Genomic DNA, 14,072 nt, shown 5'->3' on the forward strand with positions numbered 1-14,072 from the left:
TAAGTAAGCCTAGAATTCCACCCAGGGAAGCGTGCTAAATTCTTGACTGCTGTTGTCTAAACATGCCTACTTTCAAAGAAAAAAGTACTAAGTACATCTTTACAATTTTATGGGAGTTTGTTGAATTCTGTGAACATCTGAATCTGAACTTTTTTTCTTTCTTTTTTTGCCTGTAACACCGTAAACCCTATTTACCCAGGATTTTTTTCCCGTAGAATCATTTGTGAAACACATTTGAAAATGAAAAGTAAACTGAAGTTACGTCAGAACATTTAGTGACATCTCTAAGTGTGCACTCTGCTGATTACTGTACACACTGAGCAAGGGATTAGAGTAGACGGGGCTGTTAAGAATAGATTTCATTTTATGTGTTCCTGGGAGAAAGAGGAAATTGTGCTAGTGAAGCATTTGTGGAGCTTGCGGAAGGACAGGCCAGCTGCATCTGAACGATAACAAGGAGCTGGCCTCAGCATGGAGCAGATGCACCTGTCCCGGCTGGGGCGCTGAGAAGGGGCTGTGACCAGCGCCCAAGTCAAGGGTCATCCATTCTTCAGGTCTGGCAAACACTGGTCACTGTCCCATTGATCAGTGTGAGGGACTGAAATTTACCCAGGAACTAGAATAAAATGTAGGAAACTTTAACATTCTTAAAAGCATATAAGGAAACATGGTTTCCATGAAAAGGAAAATAAGAATAAACTTGAATGAGAGGAAAAGGGAAGGTGGCTGAGGTACGCTGAGGACGATTAGAAGTGAAATGATGAAATTCATGTGAGACAGAAAACAGCAAAATGACAAAAAATCCAGCCAGTCATGAGATTAAATTTGAGTTCTCCTAGGATGAAGGAAAAAGATGATGGAGAAATAATGAAAAAAGACAAAAGTATTTTTGAGGTAAAAAAAAAAAAAAAATTTAACATACTTTTCCAAGTTGAAAAAAACAACCAAAAACCAAACTGGGCTAGGGAGATGCATGGGATTTGCTTCTGTTTTAGAGAAAAGTCACAGACAAAAAACTTACAGGGAAACCTCTGCTGAGGTATCCAAGCAGAAAAAATAAAATCTACAAGGGAACAAAAATTAGGCTGGCCTCCGATTTCTGCTATCATGCCAGAAGACAGCATTAATAGCTTTTCAAAGAAAGTGTGACAAGAATTGTGTGCCCAGTCAAGCTCATTTTCATGCTGAAGGCAAGAGAAATCAGAAGAGCAGCTTCTGCCCTGGGTACCTAATTCATGCGGTTAATTCAGGTGTTTGGGTTTGTCCAAACTGAGTAAAGAACAATCACTAAACCCTTCTACCACAACTTCCCAAATTCTGTAGGTAATTTTGATAGGATTCTTCTTTAACTGGAGTATGTCTTCAAGTAGGTGAAAAGAAGGGCTCACAGGTGCTATTTTCTGAGCCCTCTGCTAGCCGGGAACGCTCGCCCAACAAACACTCTCCCCGTCCTTCTCTGTCTTCATCCCACCAAGCCTGTGCCTCTCCTGTGGGCACAGTGCTTGGCACACAGTGGGGTCAATGAACAGCAGATTGCTCGAGCACGAGATAAAGTAGAGGGAGCACGAGATAAAGAGGAGCAGATTTATACTGCCCTCACTCCTTCCTCTGGTTTCCTCATGAAATTTAGGGCTCTTGCTAGAAAGTAATGTGGATAAAATTACAGGTTGAAATTCTGGTTTTATTTCAAAATGATAAATAAACCGAGGCATTGTTCTGACCACATTCTACTTCTGGAGGGCTTGTGGAGTTAGAGAAACAGTTCCGGGGGGGCTCCAGTCAGACCCAGAATGACACCAACCAAACTTGTGATTGGCAGAGATGGCCTCTTTAATCTTCAGGGATTTTTAAAAGTTCTCCACCCTAATTTCCGAGTATCATAAAAAGTAAAAAGCTTTTCTGTTTTGTCATTTTTCCTTTGAAAATGTATTTTAGCAGCAAACAGGACTCCTTCTTTTCCTTATTTCATTTTTTTTTTTTTTTATGAGCACAGTAATTCTATGTCAACTTACTTAAAATTAGGGAAAAAACCCCAGAGCCCCTCTGAAGGCTCGCATGAATAGGTGCTCATGTTCATGTTGTCATTTCTACAAATATCAATAAAATATGGTTTGTAAATTGTAGATACAGTAGTAGCAGTTCACACATATTTGATATGCTTTCACACAAAGATTCAGTAAACAATAAATATAATTTCCCTTCTTCAAAACAAAAAAGGGATTTGTAGGTGAAAAAAAGGGTTAATTTACTCTGGGTGTATCAGCACACCACTTTCAGTGTGCTTTGAAAGAATTAAAAACCATGAAATTGTATTCACTGAATACTGGCCCACAGTTATACTTTTTTTTTTTTTTTTTAAAACCTGGCCTAAAAAACCAAACCAAAACAAAAAAAAAACAAACCTGGTTTAAATACATACATCATGGCTTTCTCTTAAAATCCTTACATCTATGGGGATTCGTGGTACGTGGGACTGTACTAAATTTTTTTCCCTCATTAACAATTTCATTAAGTTAAAAAAAATCTGACATTTCCCTTAAATGTTAAGTTGAAGCCTGATCTATGCTGCTATGTCCTGTGAAATGAACCTAATTTCAAAGTGAATGGGAACGCCTGAGTGGCCATTTAGAGTGCTGCATTTTTTCCTTCCCTCATGATTCCTGCTGGGTCCTCTTCGCTGAGGCTTTTCCCTGAGTCATATATTTACTGGAAAGGCTACCTAGAGGGGGGGAAAAAACAAAACCCAACATAAATAAAACAAGCCTCACTTTATCACAAAAGCCATAAAATTACTTATTATTATTACTTATTTACAGAAACTTTTCACACTGGTACTGGTCACTTATTTTGAATTGAATAAGCAAGGCTAGATATAAAAAAGGTATGTAAGGAACATGATCTATTAAACACAAACCTAGTCAAAATTCTTTCTAAATGCAGGCAGGTTGCTAGAGTGACATCATTCTCATCACTGTTTCCATGTTGGTGCAGAGGGCCAGGTGGACTTTTTGAAACCTCTGCTTTGCATACATCAGTGTCTTCACTTACAACCACACAGGACAGACTGCAACAAATTCTTTGGCTAAAAATAAGTATCTTGCATCATTACTTTGCAGATATGAACCTGTGAATGGTGACATTCTAGCAATACCTTATTGATACCAAAGAAAAAAAGAAATTTATTACATTTACAGGTAAAGGACAGAAATGTGGATTACTAATTAAAGCCACACTACAGAAGACTTAATAAGTTTTGTTCTGGAGTATAAACAAATAGATCACTGAAAAGAAAACTGATAAATTCTTATGTTTCAGAAAGTAGTATATGACAAAGGTTGCATTTCTAACCAATGAGGTAAAGTGGATTGTTAAATAGCTGGTACTGTGTCAAATAAGTCATTTTGGGAGGAAGAGAGTGTTAGTTTTCTTTCTTTCAACATACCCTTCCTCTCCACTCAATTCCAAATTAATTACAGAATTAAACATAAAAGCGCCAGAGTATAAGAAGTATGATTATTTATATAATCTTGGGGTGGGGAAATTTCCTAAGCACACCACCTTGCCCTATGAGAAAGATTAACTGAGCTTAGTACTAAAGCAAGTCAATAGAGAAAAGATGAACACCGATATACAGCTGGGGAAAGAAAAACTGACATACGAAAGGGAAAAAAAAAGCATATGAGTATATATAAAAAACATTTAGTATTAATGAGTGATCAAAGAAATGCAACTTAAAACAATTTTTGATCCTCAAGTTGAAGGAAAGTCAGAAGGACAGAGAGGTGGGTTGGAATTTTGCTAAATGAATAGTCATAGAAATCTTACCATAACTGAGGTATGCAAATAACTTAAATGTTCAAAATTTGTGATATGAATGACTAAGTATATAATAGACACAACAGAATACTAGATTTGCATAGAAGAATAATTACTAATACAAAAAGTAGGTTATAAAACCACATGAATAGTATTTTCATAGAAACTAAAAATTAAAGGGGCGCCTGGGTGGCTCAGTTGGTTAAGCATCTGACTCTTGATTTCAGCTTAGGCCTTGACCTCAGGGTTGTGAGTTCAAGCCCTGTGTTGACAAACAGTTTTTTAAAAAAACCCACTAAAAATTAAAAACAAATGAAAAATTCTATCAATCCAATGTTTGGTACCTCATTGTCCTTATCTGAAAAAATGTGGGCTATTATACCTACCCCCTTGGAATTATTCTAAAGATTAAATAAACTGATACAGGTAAAGCAACTGAACAGTAGCTGGTACATAGAAAAGTACTCAGTACATGTTAGCCATTATTAGTACATCGATGTGAAAAGATGGGAAGACTTTATTTCCCAAACCCAAGTTGTAGTTATGCTCTAGAATGAAGTATAAATGGCTTTTATTTTATTCATTTTTGCTTTAACTATCTACATTTACTAAAGCAAACATATTAAGTATGCATATAGAAACTTATGCCCCCCAAGAAGCAAACTTCTCAAAGCAGAGCATCCAGATAGTCAATGTACAGTGAAAAATGAGTGATACCAGGAAGGAGCACAGCACTCTCCCGTGGTATTTATACTCTAGAGCCTCGAATGGTCTCTAGGCAACAAATCTTTGATATTCTGAACTGCTCGAAGTATTGAGGATAGATTTATCATTCCAGGGACAAAAGTTTAGATCACTATACCTTGTATTTCACACACAACTCATAGAGGTTCAGGATCTAACCAGAAAAAAATAAAAGTTTTAATGATGATAGAAGAAACTATAGATGGATATCTTTATGAACTCAGGGAAGAATTTCTTAACGATGACCCTAAAATCACTGAGTGACATGACCATGAAAACTAACCATGGAAAATCCATCACCGATTACCTCAAAATTTAGAACTTCGGAGTGGCAACAGACACAAGCTGAAAGACAAGATATGCTGGAGGAAGATATCTGGAATGTGTATAATAAAGGAGTAGTATTCAGAATAAATGAAGAATACTTACAAATTAATAAGGAAATGATAATGCAACAGAAAAATAGGCAAACGATAGGTATAGGGATTTTACAGAATTCCACCTGGTAACAAGCACAAAATGGGCAAATGATATGAACAGGGAATTCACGGAAGAGCAACTCCAATTGGCTAATAAATATATAACAGTATCACCAGAGTCAAGAAAATATACATTAGAATAACACCAGGGTATTTTTCACCCATCAAATTTGCAAAAATAAACACTGCTGTTGGGAGTGGCAATTATTTCAACGAATCACTTGATAACCTAAGTTGAAAATGCACATACACTATGACTCAACAGAGTTTGACTTAAGGATACACAAATGACAAAACCTCTCATACATGCTCAAGGAGCTTCAGATGAGAATGTTCAGTACAGCACCATTTATAAGAGCAAAAAACCAAATGCAATCTAAATGTTAATGCGCTACATAATGGATAGTATGTTCTGTATTCATAGACAGAATACTGGAAAGAAACACAGTAAGTCTATCTATAGTGATCTATATAAATTTCAAAATCACTTCATTAAATAAATACGAAAAACCAGGGTGTAAAACATTCTTATTATACAGTATGATGCATCATTTACATTAAAAAATTCACCAATGATATGTATGTAAAAGGGTTCATATGTCAGTTTAAAAAAAGGAACTAGAAGAACATCTGAACTCCTAATAATAGATGCCTCTGGGGTGGAGAGGCCACAAAGGATGGAATGGGTCTGGGATGGTGGTCAAAGCGGACTTTGACCATCTTAATGATCTTTTATTGAAAAAAAGATTGAGAAGAAAATAGGGAAAAAAAATAAGTTCAGTTCTCTAGTAGATGAGTTTTATTTGTATCTTCGTATTTTTCCCAACATGTTAGGAAACCACTCTTTTCTAAGAATAGTGCTAATAGTCTGATTACTACATAGCCTGTATAAAAAAAAAATCATACCTGAAGAAATTTCATATAAAAATGTGCATGTAAAAAAGTAAACCCACTAGAAATAAAACATGAACTTTTATGTACTCTGAGGGAATAACAAGAAATTTATAAAACTCTGAAGCATGACTTGAAATCACCTAAAAATTGGCTAGATGAAACGACTAAAACAAGCAAGTGACAAACTATATGGCAAAACAAATCCTAAACAAGACAGAAAGGTTAATAAATTGGCATGGTGGCGGGGAAGGACAGAACACGTTTGTTAAAGGACAAATGGATTTCTATGTGGAAACTAAAGCTAAAAACAGAGATGACTGCCCTAGTTAAAAAATACAAAGATAGAAATATAAAGAAACACAGATGAAAACATGTGAAAAGCAGGAGACTTCAACGGAGAATACAAGCCGATGGGCAAAAGACTACTCCCATAAAGTGAGGGTCTGGGAAACAGGCAGTCAGAGACTCTCTGGTGGCTGACAATTCCCTTTTGGCATTGCTGGCCTCACTGTGAGAAGGTGTGCCCTTTTTTAATCTATCATTCTACTGACTAGGAATTTATCCTGAGGCAGTAACTAGGCAAATATTGCCTGATGGTGTTTGATGTAAGCAGTGGTCTTCACACTTGGATACATGTAATCCCTGAGCCAACTGAACAGGATGAGTGGGCAGGGGGCTTTACGGGACTTGACTGGGGTGCGTCATGTCTACTGGATTCTTTCTGAGAATGCCTCTGTGGCCAAGGTTTTGGGCTGGTTCTCAGAAGGCACACCAGTCTTCCTTTCACAGTCCTCCTACTTTATAGAAGAGAGGCATGTCTCCTCCTCATCCAAATCTTAATGTGGTACATGGCCTTGGGAAAAAACCCAAGGAGGCAGGAAGGAAAAGAAACGCTAGTTATCTGTGGTAAGTGTGAAGGCCTCTAACAAAAATTCCAAATTTTTAGCTTTTGTGAAATTACACTGATAGGTGATGTTCATTGCAAATAATTCTTAATGATACATTACTATGAGATTTTTGGTCATTTCGTTTAAAAAGGAATAGCAGTAACTGAATGACACTGCTGTAATACATCTTCCATTCCCAAATAAAGCATATCTCTTACTTTTAATACCCTATCATAAAGACTACTGGGGTTTCCTGATGTTTACCAACTATAAAAACAAAAAAGATTTGGGATAGAAATGATGAGGAACACTGTTTCATTCCTGTAGTATTGATCCAAAAATACTTGATTGTATGGAGAAAAATCCCATCTACCTCATTAAGTGGCAGTTACTTTCAGTATGAAAACATAAATAGAAAAATCTTTTTTCACTAATTTTTAATCAAAAATTATAACATTTGTTTTGATCAATTATATATTCTAATGCAAAAACTCAATTTAGAAGAAATTTTTACATTTTGATAAAAGGCTTAAAAAATCCAATTTCTATAAATATTATTATTGCAGATAAGGAGGATAGGCTGATCAATAATATGCTTGAATTTGAAACTTTTTCTTTAAGATTTTGTTTTTAAGTAATCTCTACACCCAAAGTGGGTCTTGAACTTACAACCTTGATATCAAGAGTTGCACACACTACCCACTGAGCCACCCAGGTACCCCTAAAATGCTTGAAATATATATGCTAAAAAATATACTACCTTAAGATGGAAGTAAAACAAAGAATTCAAGGAGGAAAGTAAAATTTCTGCCTATTAAGGAGCTGTAAATGAAGGGTAGCGTGTATGAAAAAGCAGTGATATATTAATTTCATTTGATACATTTAAGGCTAATTGATAAGGTTTATTTTAAAATTTCAACATTTATTTTTTAAAAAACCTCAGGAATTATATGCTTTGCAATTGTGATGAAAATTTTAGATATTGGGGCGCCTGGGTGGCTCAGTGGTTTGGGCTGCTGCCTTTGGCTCGGGTCATGATCTCAGGGTCCTGGGATCGAGCCCCGCATTGGGCTCCTTGCTCCGCAGGAAGCCTGCTTCCCTCTCTCTCTCTCTCTCTGCCTGCCTCTCTGCCTACTTGTGATCTCTGTCTGTCAAATAAATAAATAAAATCTTTAAAAAAAATTTTTTTTAGATATCAACTTAAAAATATTTAAGATATATGGGCTTTCTACATTTTGAGGGAAGAATATGAGAACAAAAAAAGTTTTGGAGGACACTGATGTACCAAATATTTGAAAGCAGCTAGTCCATTAATAAGGAATAATTAAATAATGGCATGTTCATATACTATAATATCGAGAAGGGTATCAACAAGAATGATCTCTACTCACTGATAACAAGGTGTCCCTATATTTTTTACAAAGGTACTTCTGTTATTTTATTTTACTCCAGATTTTAAGTAATCTCTATACTCAACATGAGGCTTGAACTCACAACCCTGAGATCAAGAGCTGCATGTTCTACCAACTGAGCCAACCAGGCATCCCTGTTTCTGTTATTTTAAATTTACTATCGTAAAGATCACTTTTTAAAAAAATTAGGCTTTTAAATTCTGGTTGAGGAAAAAAACTGTAATAGTATGTACACATCATCATGAGGGACTAAAGATACCATCAATCTCTTCCAACATCTTCAGTTTTTAGGATTTCAAACTGTGAGGTTAAAATGGAATAAATGAAGAGTCAGACATAGTTCTTTTGGAAATATAACCTTCTTTGCAAAAAGGGGAAGTTGTAAGGAATAGAGAAATGTTAGTTTTTTTGAGATTCTCATTCTGAATAAATTATTATGTAAACCAGAGTAATTCACTTATGCAGGAAAACCAGCCGACTATGGTTCTAATGTCCATGGTATATGTGTCCTATTAGAAGAGGGAAGTAACAGCAAGGCAGGAAACTGTTCACACCCGTAATAAGGCAGTGATTACTTGCTGAGGGATAACATTTGCCAGATGCTGTGAAAAGAGCTTTATGTATAGAAAATTAATCCTTACAACTGTCCTGTGAGGTGTCAGCCCCAATTTACTGATAAGAAAACTAAGGTACAGAGATGTCCAGTAACTTGACAGAGGCTGAAAAGCCAGCTGATAGTTGGGCTGTATTTCAAACTCACCTATGTCTGACTTGAAAGCTCTTATTCTTGGCCCTTCTACTGCTCAGTCTCTTTATTCTTTCAAAATGAATACATCTCTATCAGTAAAACTCACTGAACATCTAAGGCACTGCGTCAGCAGTGTATATAAGGGGGAGGGGAGTCCCAATGGAAAATAAGGAAATTCATGGAATCTTCTATTCATTACTCTCCCATCTGGCAGTTAAGGACTATGTGCAGCCCAGGAGAAAGGAATGGAGCAAGAAGTATCAGGAAAGAGAACTTGGCTTTTTAGGGGCTCAGTGCTTTAACCTCAGGACCTGGTAAGATAAATGGGGCTACAGCCCTTCTCTAGATGAGACATCTGGAGCTCAGAGAAAGCAGATCTCTTGCCTGAGGTCAATATGGCTACTGGAGAGAACAGGGGCCATCCTATCAACAGGAAACCACCTGTGTGTCACATATATAGTACTGTGGGGAAAAAAGAACTCTGGGAAATTTAACACTACTTACAGTTGAAACGTATTTCAGATTTATAATATAGACAATGGGTTGGGTTTATTGTGGATAAATCTGACAAACTCTTAACGGTTGTTGACTGAAAAGTTTAATTAAGAGATTTTAACCACCCATAAATTTTTTTTTTTCTGGTATAAAGTAGGTATGTTTATTGTAATAATTTTTCTTCTGTAGTCAATTCAACCTTTAAGTTTTACAGTTGCTGAAAATATTTATAAATATGTAAGTCTCTGATGTGGAAGACAATTACAGAAATCTTTACAGCCAATTGGTCATGCCATGCCCAGGTATTATGTCCAGATGTCCAACATCTGTATTCTTTTCCCACTGACAAATAAATTCAGAAAATTATAATAAACTTCTACTTTCAAGACGTGTAAGGCCTTTAGCAGGAGCCACACCGACGGTCACTGTGCGGGAGCATCAGTGTGTCACACTCCTATAAACCTCTGTGCTGCGGCTACACGCAGGTGCTGTTTTAAGTGCTTTTACATAGATTTCTCAACATCCCTGTAAGCCAGCTAGTATCATCCCTTTGTAACAGATGAGGAAACTGAGTCAAGCAGAGTGTAAGCAGGTTTTTCAAGATCACAAAGCTAGAAATCATATCCTGCAATCTGAGGGCAGAGGCCATGTTCTTCCACACCCTACCCTCGGCAAAAGCAACATCTCGACCAAGAAAGGATCCCTATTTTCCCTGTGTAATGCTCTGGAAATATCTGTTCAAGGCTGTTTACATATGGTAACTCTGTGACCCTGAAACTCTCAGAGGATCTGTGGGAAGCAACCGCACACACTGCCATGGAGAGTCCGTTTCCCGCACTTGGCTTTCAGAGGCAGAGGGTGTCAGCCTCCTCCTCTGTCTCACAACAGGGCCCCGGGCCCACTTCACTTCTATTTGATTTGGGGTGTTTTCCCACTAGAACATTTCTTGTTTTTACATCTGTCCATGCATTCTACTGAAAACAATGGCAAAATCTTCCCAGGAAACAGCTGCTCCTGCATTTTCTCACAGAGCCGCCTCTGTCTTTATCTTTAGATCCACTGTTCCCTATTTAGGTAAAGGCGGTACTTTTCTGAGGATTTCTGGCTCTTTCTCCTTGAACCATCTGACCTCACTCTATACCAACCCAGTGCCCATGCTTCACAAATTGGAATTGTTACGCGATCTGATGCCACTTTAAATGTTTTCTCCAATCATTAAAGAAAAAAAAAAATCCCTGGAATTCACATAGCTTAAAAATAAGTGCCCATTCCTGTTTAGATTACTGTATATACTTGAGATACTTCATCCCCAGACAGGCAGAAAGAGAAGTAGCTACATAATTTAACAAATCCATTTATTTTTCTCTTGTGAACGACATTCAGAGTAGAGACAACCAAACATCCCTTGCTGGGAGCTCTCAAAGCTTTCCCAGGGTGAGACCACTGCGCCCTGGTTTCTCTCAGACTGTGCTGGTGAAAGTAGGGAAGCCTCTCTCTCCCGCGGGGTCTACAAGGCTGCCCAGGGGCGGGGAGTGCTATCTCCCGGTAACTGATGGCAGAGACAGCTTCGTCTCTTCACATTCTAACGAACACACCATCTTTCCAAGCTAAAAACAAATGTGTTTGCATATCAGCAATAACATACAACAGGTAAAAGCTGATCATAAAATATGTGGGTTGTTTTACACTACATACAAAAATGTCAAGTTCTGTCAATGGAGTTTTAAAATTTCAGAAACTTTTCTCATAAACTGTACAATCAAGTTAAAAAGACTACACATGCTCTATTTGCTTATATAATTTCCTTTCTTTAACCCTACTTTATTGAATAAGATAAGAGAGACAGAGAGACAGAGAGAGAGAGAGAGAGAGAGAGAGAAAATAAGCAAAGTTACTAAGGGTGTTTACAGGCCAGAACTCAGAATATTTGTTATAGAGTTTATAGTTTCATCCTTTCTTACTAAAAAAAAGCTGAAAAAGTTGCTCAGTTACTTTGTTTTTCCTCTTCCCTCTCAAGTTTCCCTTCCCCTTCCCGACTCACATTCTTGAAACACCGGAGAAAGGGAGAGCCTCCCGGTTTTGCCTCCCTCTGGGCATCTGTCCACAGGCCTGTGGGCCTGGCAGGGACAGTGTGAGGCTCAGTTGCCCACAGTTCCTCTTCCAGCACTTCTCACCAGAAACCCCTGCAGTCAGGTTTCTGTCCTCTTCACACCACAGGGATGGCTCTTTCCAGAGTCACTCATGACGTGAGCACTGCCCAATGCAATCCTTACAGCGCCATCCACACAGCACCCGAATTTGCAGCGGGGAGGCCCAAAAATGGTCAAGCCCTCTCTGAGGCCCCTTGTCCTCCGAGCCAGCTCCTACTCCAGGAGCCAGCTCTCTTGCTGCTCGGCTCCCTCACTGACCATCTTCTGTCTGTCTTCTTTATTTTGAGCCTTTAAATGTTCTCTTTTCTTTCTGCATTATTTTCTAGGTCATCTCATTCCTACCCAGGCCTTCAAACGCTATCTCTGCACTGAAAATACTCAAGTCTCGGTCTTCAGCCTGGCCCTCTGCTCAGAACACCTTCCTCGTCCATCCCACTGGCAACCTGGCATCTGTACTCAGACATCTAGCAGTCTCTTAAATTGACATGGCTACAACTGGACTCTCTTTCTCCCTGAAATCTGCTCTTCCTGAGTCCTTCTCAGCACAGAAAACTCCACTTCCATTCTTCCAGTTGCTCAGGCCTAAACTTGTAGTGTCATCTCGGGTCCACTTTTTGTCCTATGTCACCATCTAATCCAGTGACAACCCACGTTGATGCCAAATATCCAGAACACGACCAGTCCTCACATTGCCTTCTGCTCTCACCCGAGAATAAGCTGGCACCATTTCTCCCCTGAGCTCTAGCAGAAGCCTCCTCGTGGGCCGGCTGTCCCCCTCACCTCCTCACAGCAGCCATAAGGAACCTTCCGCAACAGAATGCAGATTAAACTTTCTTTGTTCCAAGCCCTCCAACAGCTGTCCATCTCAAAGACAGAAAGAAATCCAATCTGGCCAGGGCTCAAGGTGCCTCATGATCCACACCCATCTACCCTGACCTGACCTCCTACCACCTCCTCCCTGCACTTGCCACTCAGCGACACCGAGGGACAACGGTGGTTTTCAGTTCTATTGGAACGGTCTACCTCCAACTTCCCCTGCCTGGCCCCTTCCTTCATTTGATTCTTTGCATAGATGTTACTTAACAGAATGGCCACCTCCCTATCCAGCATTCCCTTTTCCTGCTTTGTATTTCTCAGCACCTGTTGCCATAAGAAACACTTACGTATCTCTTCTGACAAGAATACAGAGTGAACGAGAGCAAGGACTTTGCTGGTTCCCTGCTGTATCGCCCCTGTTAAGGCTCGTACCCTGCACTTGGGGCCGGGCAGGGGAGGGGGAGAGGGAAAATGGCTTAGTGAGTACTTGAAGGAAGTATTGAAGGAAGGATTCAAGACATAGTGAGAGAGCAAGAGAGTGGCGTTCAGGCCAACAATTACTTTCTTCCCTTCCTCTGGTGCACAGCACATAGCCTCATGAGGAGAGTACACTGCTGACAAGGCAGGGGCAAAAAAGTGTGAGAGAGGGACAAAGAATTAAAGACTATGGTTCCTGCTCAGGGGTGGTATAGGAATCACCTTAGAACACTTAAAAGCTATGCAGGTCTAAGCCTACCCACTCAGAATCGGATTTAGGAGGTAAAGGTAGGGACAGGGCAACCGTATTTTTAAGAGTTCCCTGAGTGATTCTGATGTTTAGTCCCTGTTAAAACCACTTACTCAAAGGAAGCATCTCAAAAGGCATGTGGTAAGCTATGCAGTAAATAAAAGAACACACATTTGTTTTTTTAAAACCCACATACCTGACTGGGGACTCAAAAATATAGTTGTTTTTTGTTTCTTTTTGTCTTCATGTAAAAGCACTGCCTAAAAAATGAAATAGACTGGTTTACAAAGTCGCAAGGAAGAGCATCTGAAAACAGCCTTAAAACCGTAACCATTTCCAAGGAGGGCTGAAATTAGGCACGTGGAAGGCACAACTTTGCAAGTTAATTGAAAAGCAAGACAGAGACTCGGGAATCCTCAAAGCACGCCCTGCCATCCGGAGCCATCCGGAGCCATCCAGAGCTCAGCAAGCCGCACCCCACGCTGCACCAGGGCCAGAGACAGGAGCCAGGAGGGTTAGCCAGCGGAAGGAGGGCAGGGCCAGCGGCTGCCCGGCACCTCACTGAGGGCCTGGCACAGAGCTGCTTGCACTCAGTTAAGTGTTCGCTCAACAGACAGGAGACCCAGGGGCTTCCTGCTCAGGCGTGAGCTAGGTTTACCTGAGCAAATGTGCCAGTTGGTCTCAAGGGGCTAGGTGAAGAAGGGGATCCGAATACACAATCTGATTTAGACACACCTGAGAAAAAAGTTAGCATTTTGTTCTCACTTTAAAATGAAAGCAGCATCCCTGTTTTCAAACTTCCACAGAACGATTTTCTGTGGACAGGACAGAAGGTCCACTCAGCATCTTGTGTGAACAATAACATATTTGAAGACATGAGAGGGGGCAGCATAATTTTCCAATA

General features: G+C 39.3%; 1 protein-coding gene across 15 annotated transcripts in view; it reads right to left on the bottom strand.

Annotated features, from left to right (window-relative positions):
- Positions 1–1,660: 1,660 nt before the first annotated feature.
- TUT7 (terminal uridylyl transferase 7) overlaps positions 1,661–14,072 on the bottom strand; it is a 61,268-nt gene continuing 48,856 nt past the window's right edge. For 4 of the 15 annotated variants that reach the window (XM_082696550.1, XM_082696556.1, XM_082696557.1 and 1 more), the window contains exons 27-29: positions 13,827–13,903; positions 13,365–13,428; positions 1,661–2,719 (exon numbers count right to left, since the gene is read on the bottom strand). In XM_082696550.1, the coding sequence (XP_082552676.1) occupies positions 2,652–2,719; positions 13,365–13,428; positions 13,827–13,903 (209 nt within the window). In that variant the 3' untranslated portion in view covers positions 1,661–2,651. Of the gene's footprint in view, positions 2,720–10,813; positions 11,083–13,364; positions 13,429–13,826; positions 13,904–14,072 lie in introns of those variants that run through there. The other 11 variants (XM_082696551.1, XM_082696554.1, XM_082696555.1 and 8 more) reach the window with 4 other exon arrangements.

The sequence above is a fragment of the Mustela nivalis genome (assembly GCF_964662115.1).
Source record: "Mustela nivalis genome assembly, chromosome: 13".
NCBI lineage: Eukaryota > Metazoa > Chordata > Mammalia > Carnivora > Mustelidae > Mustela > Mustela nivalis.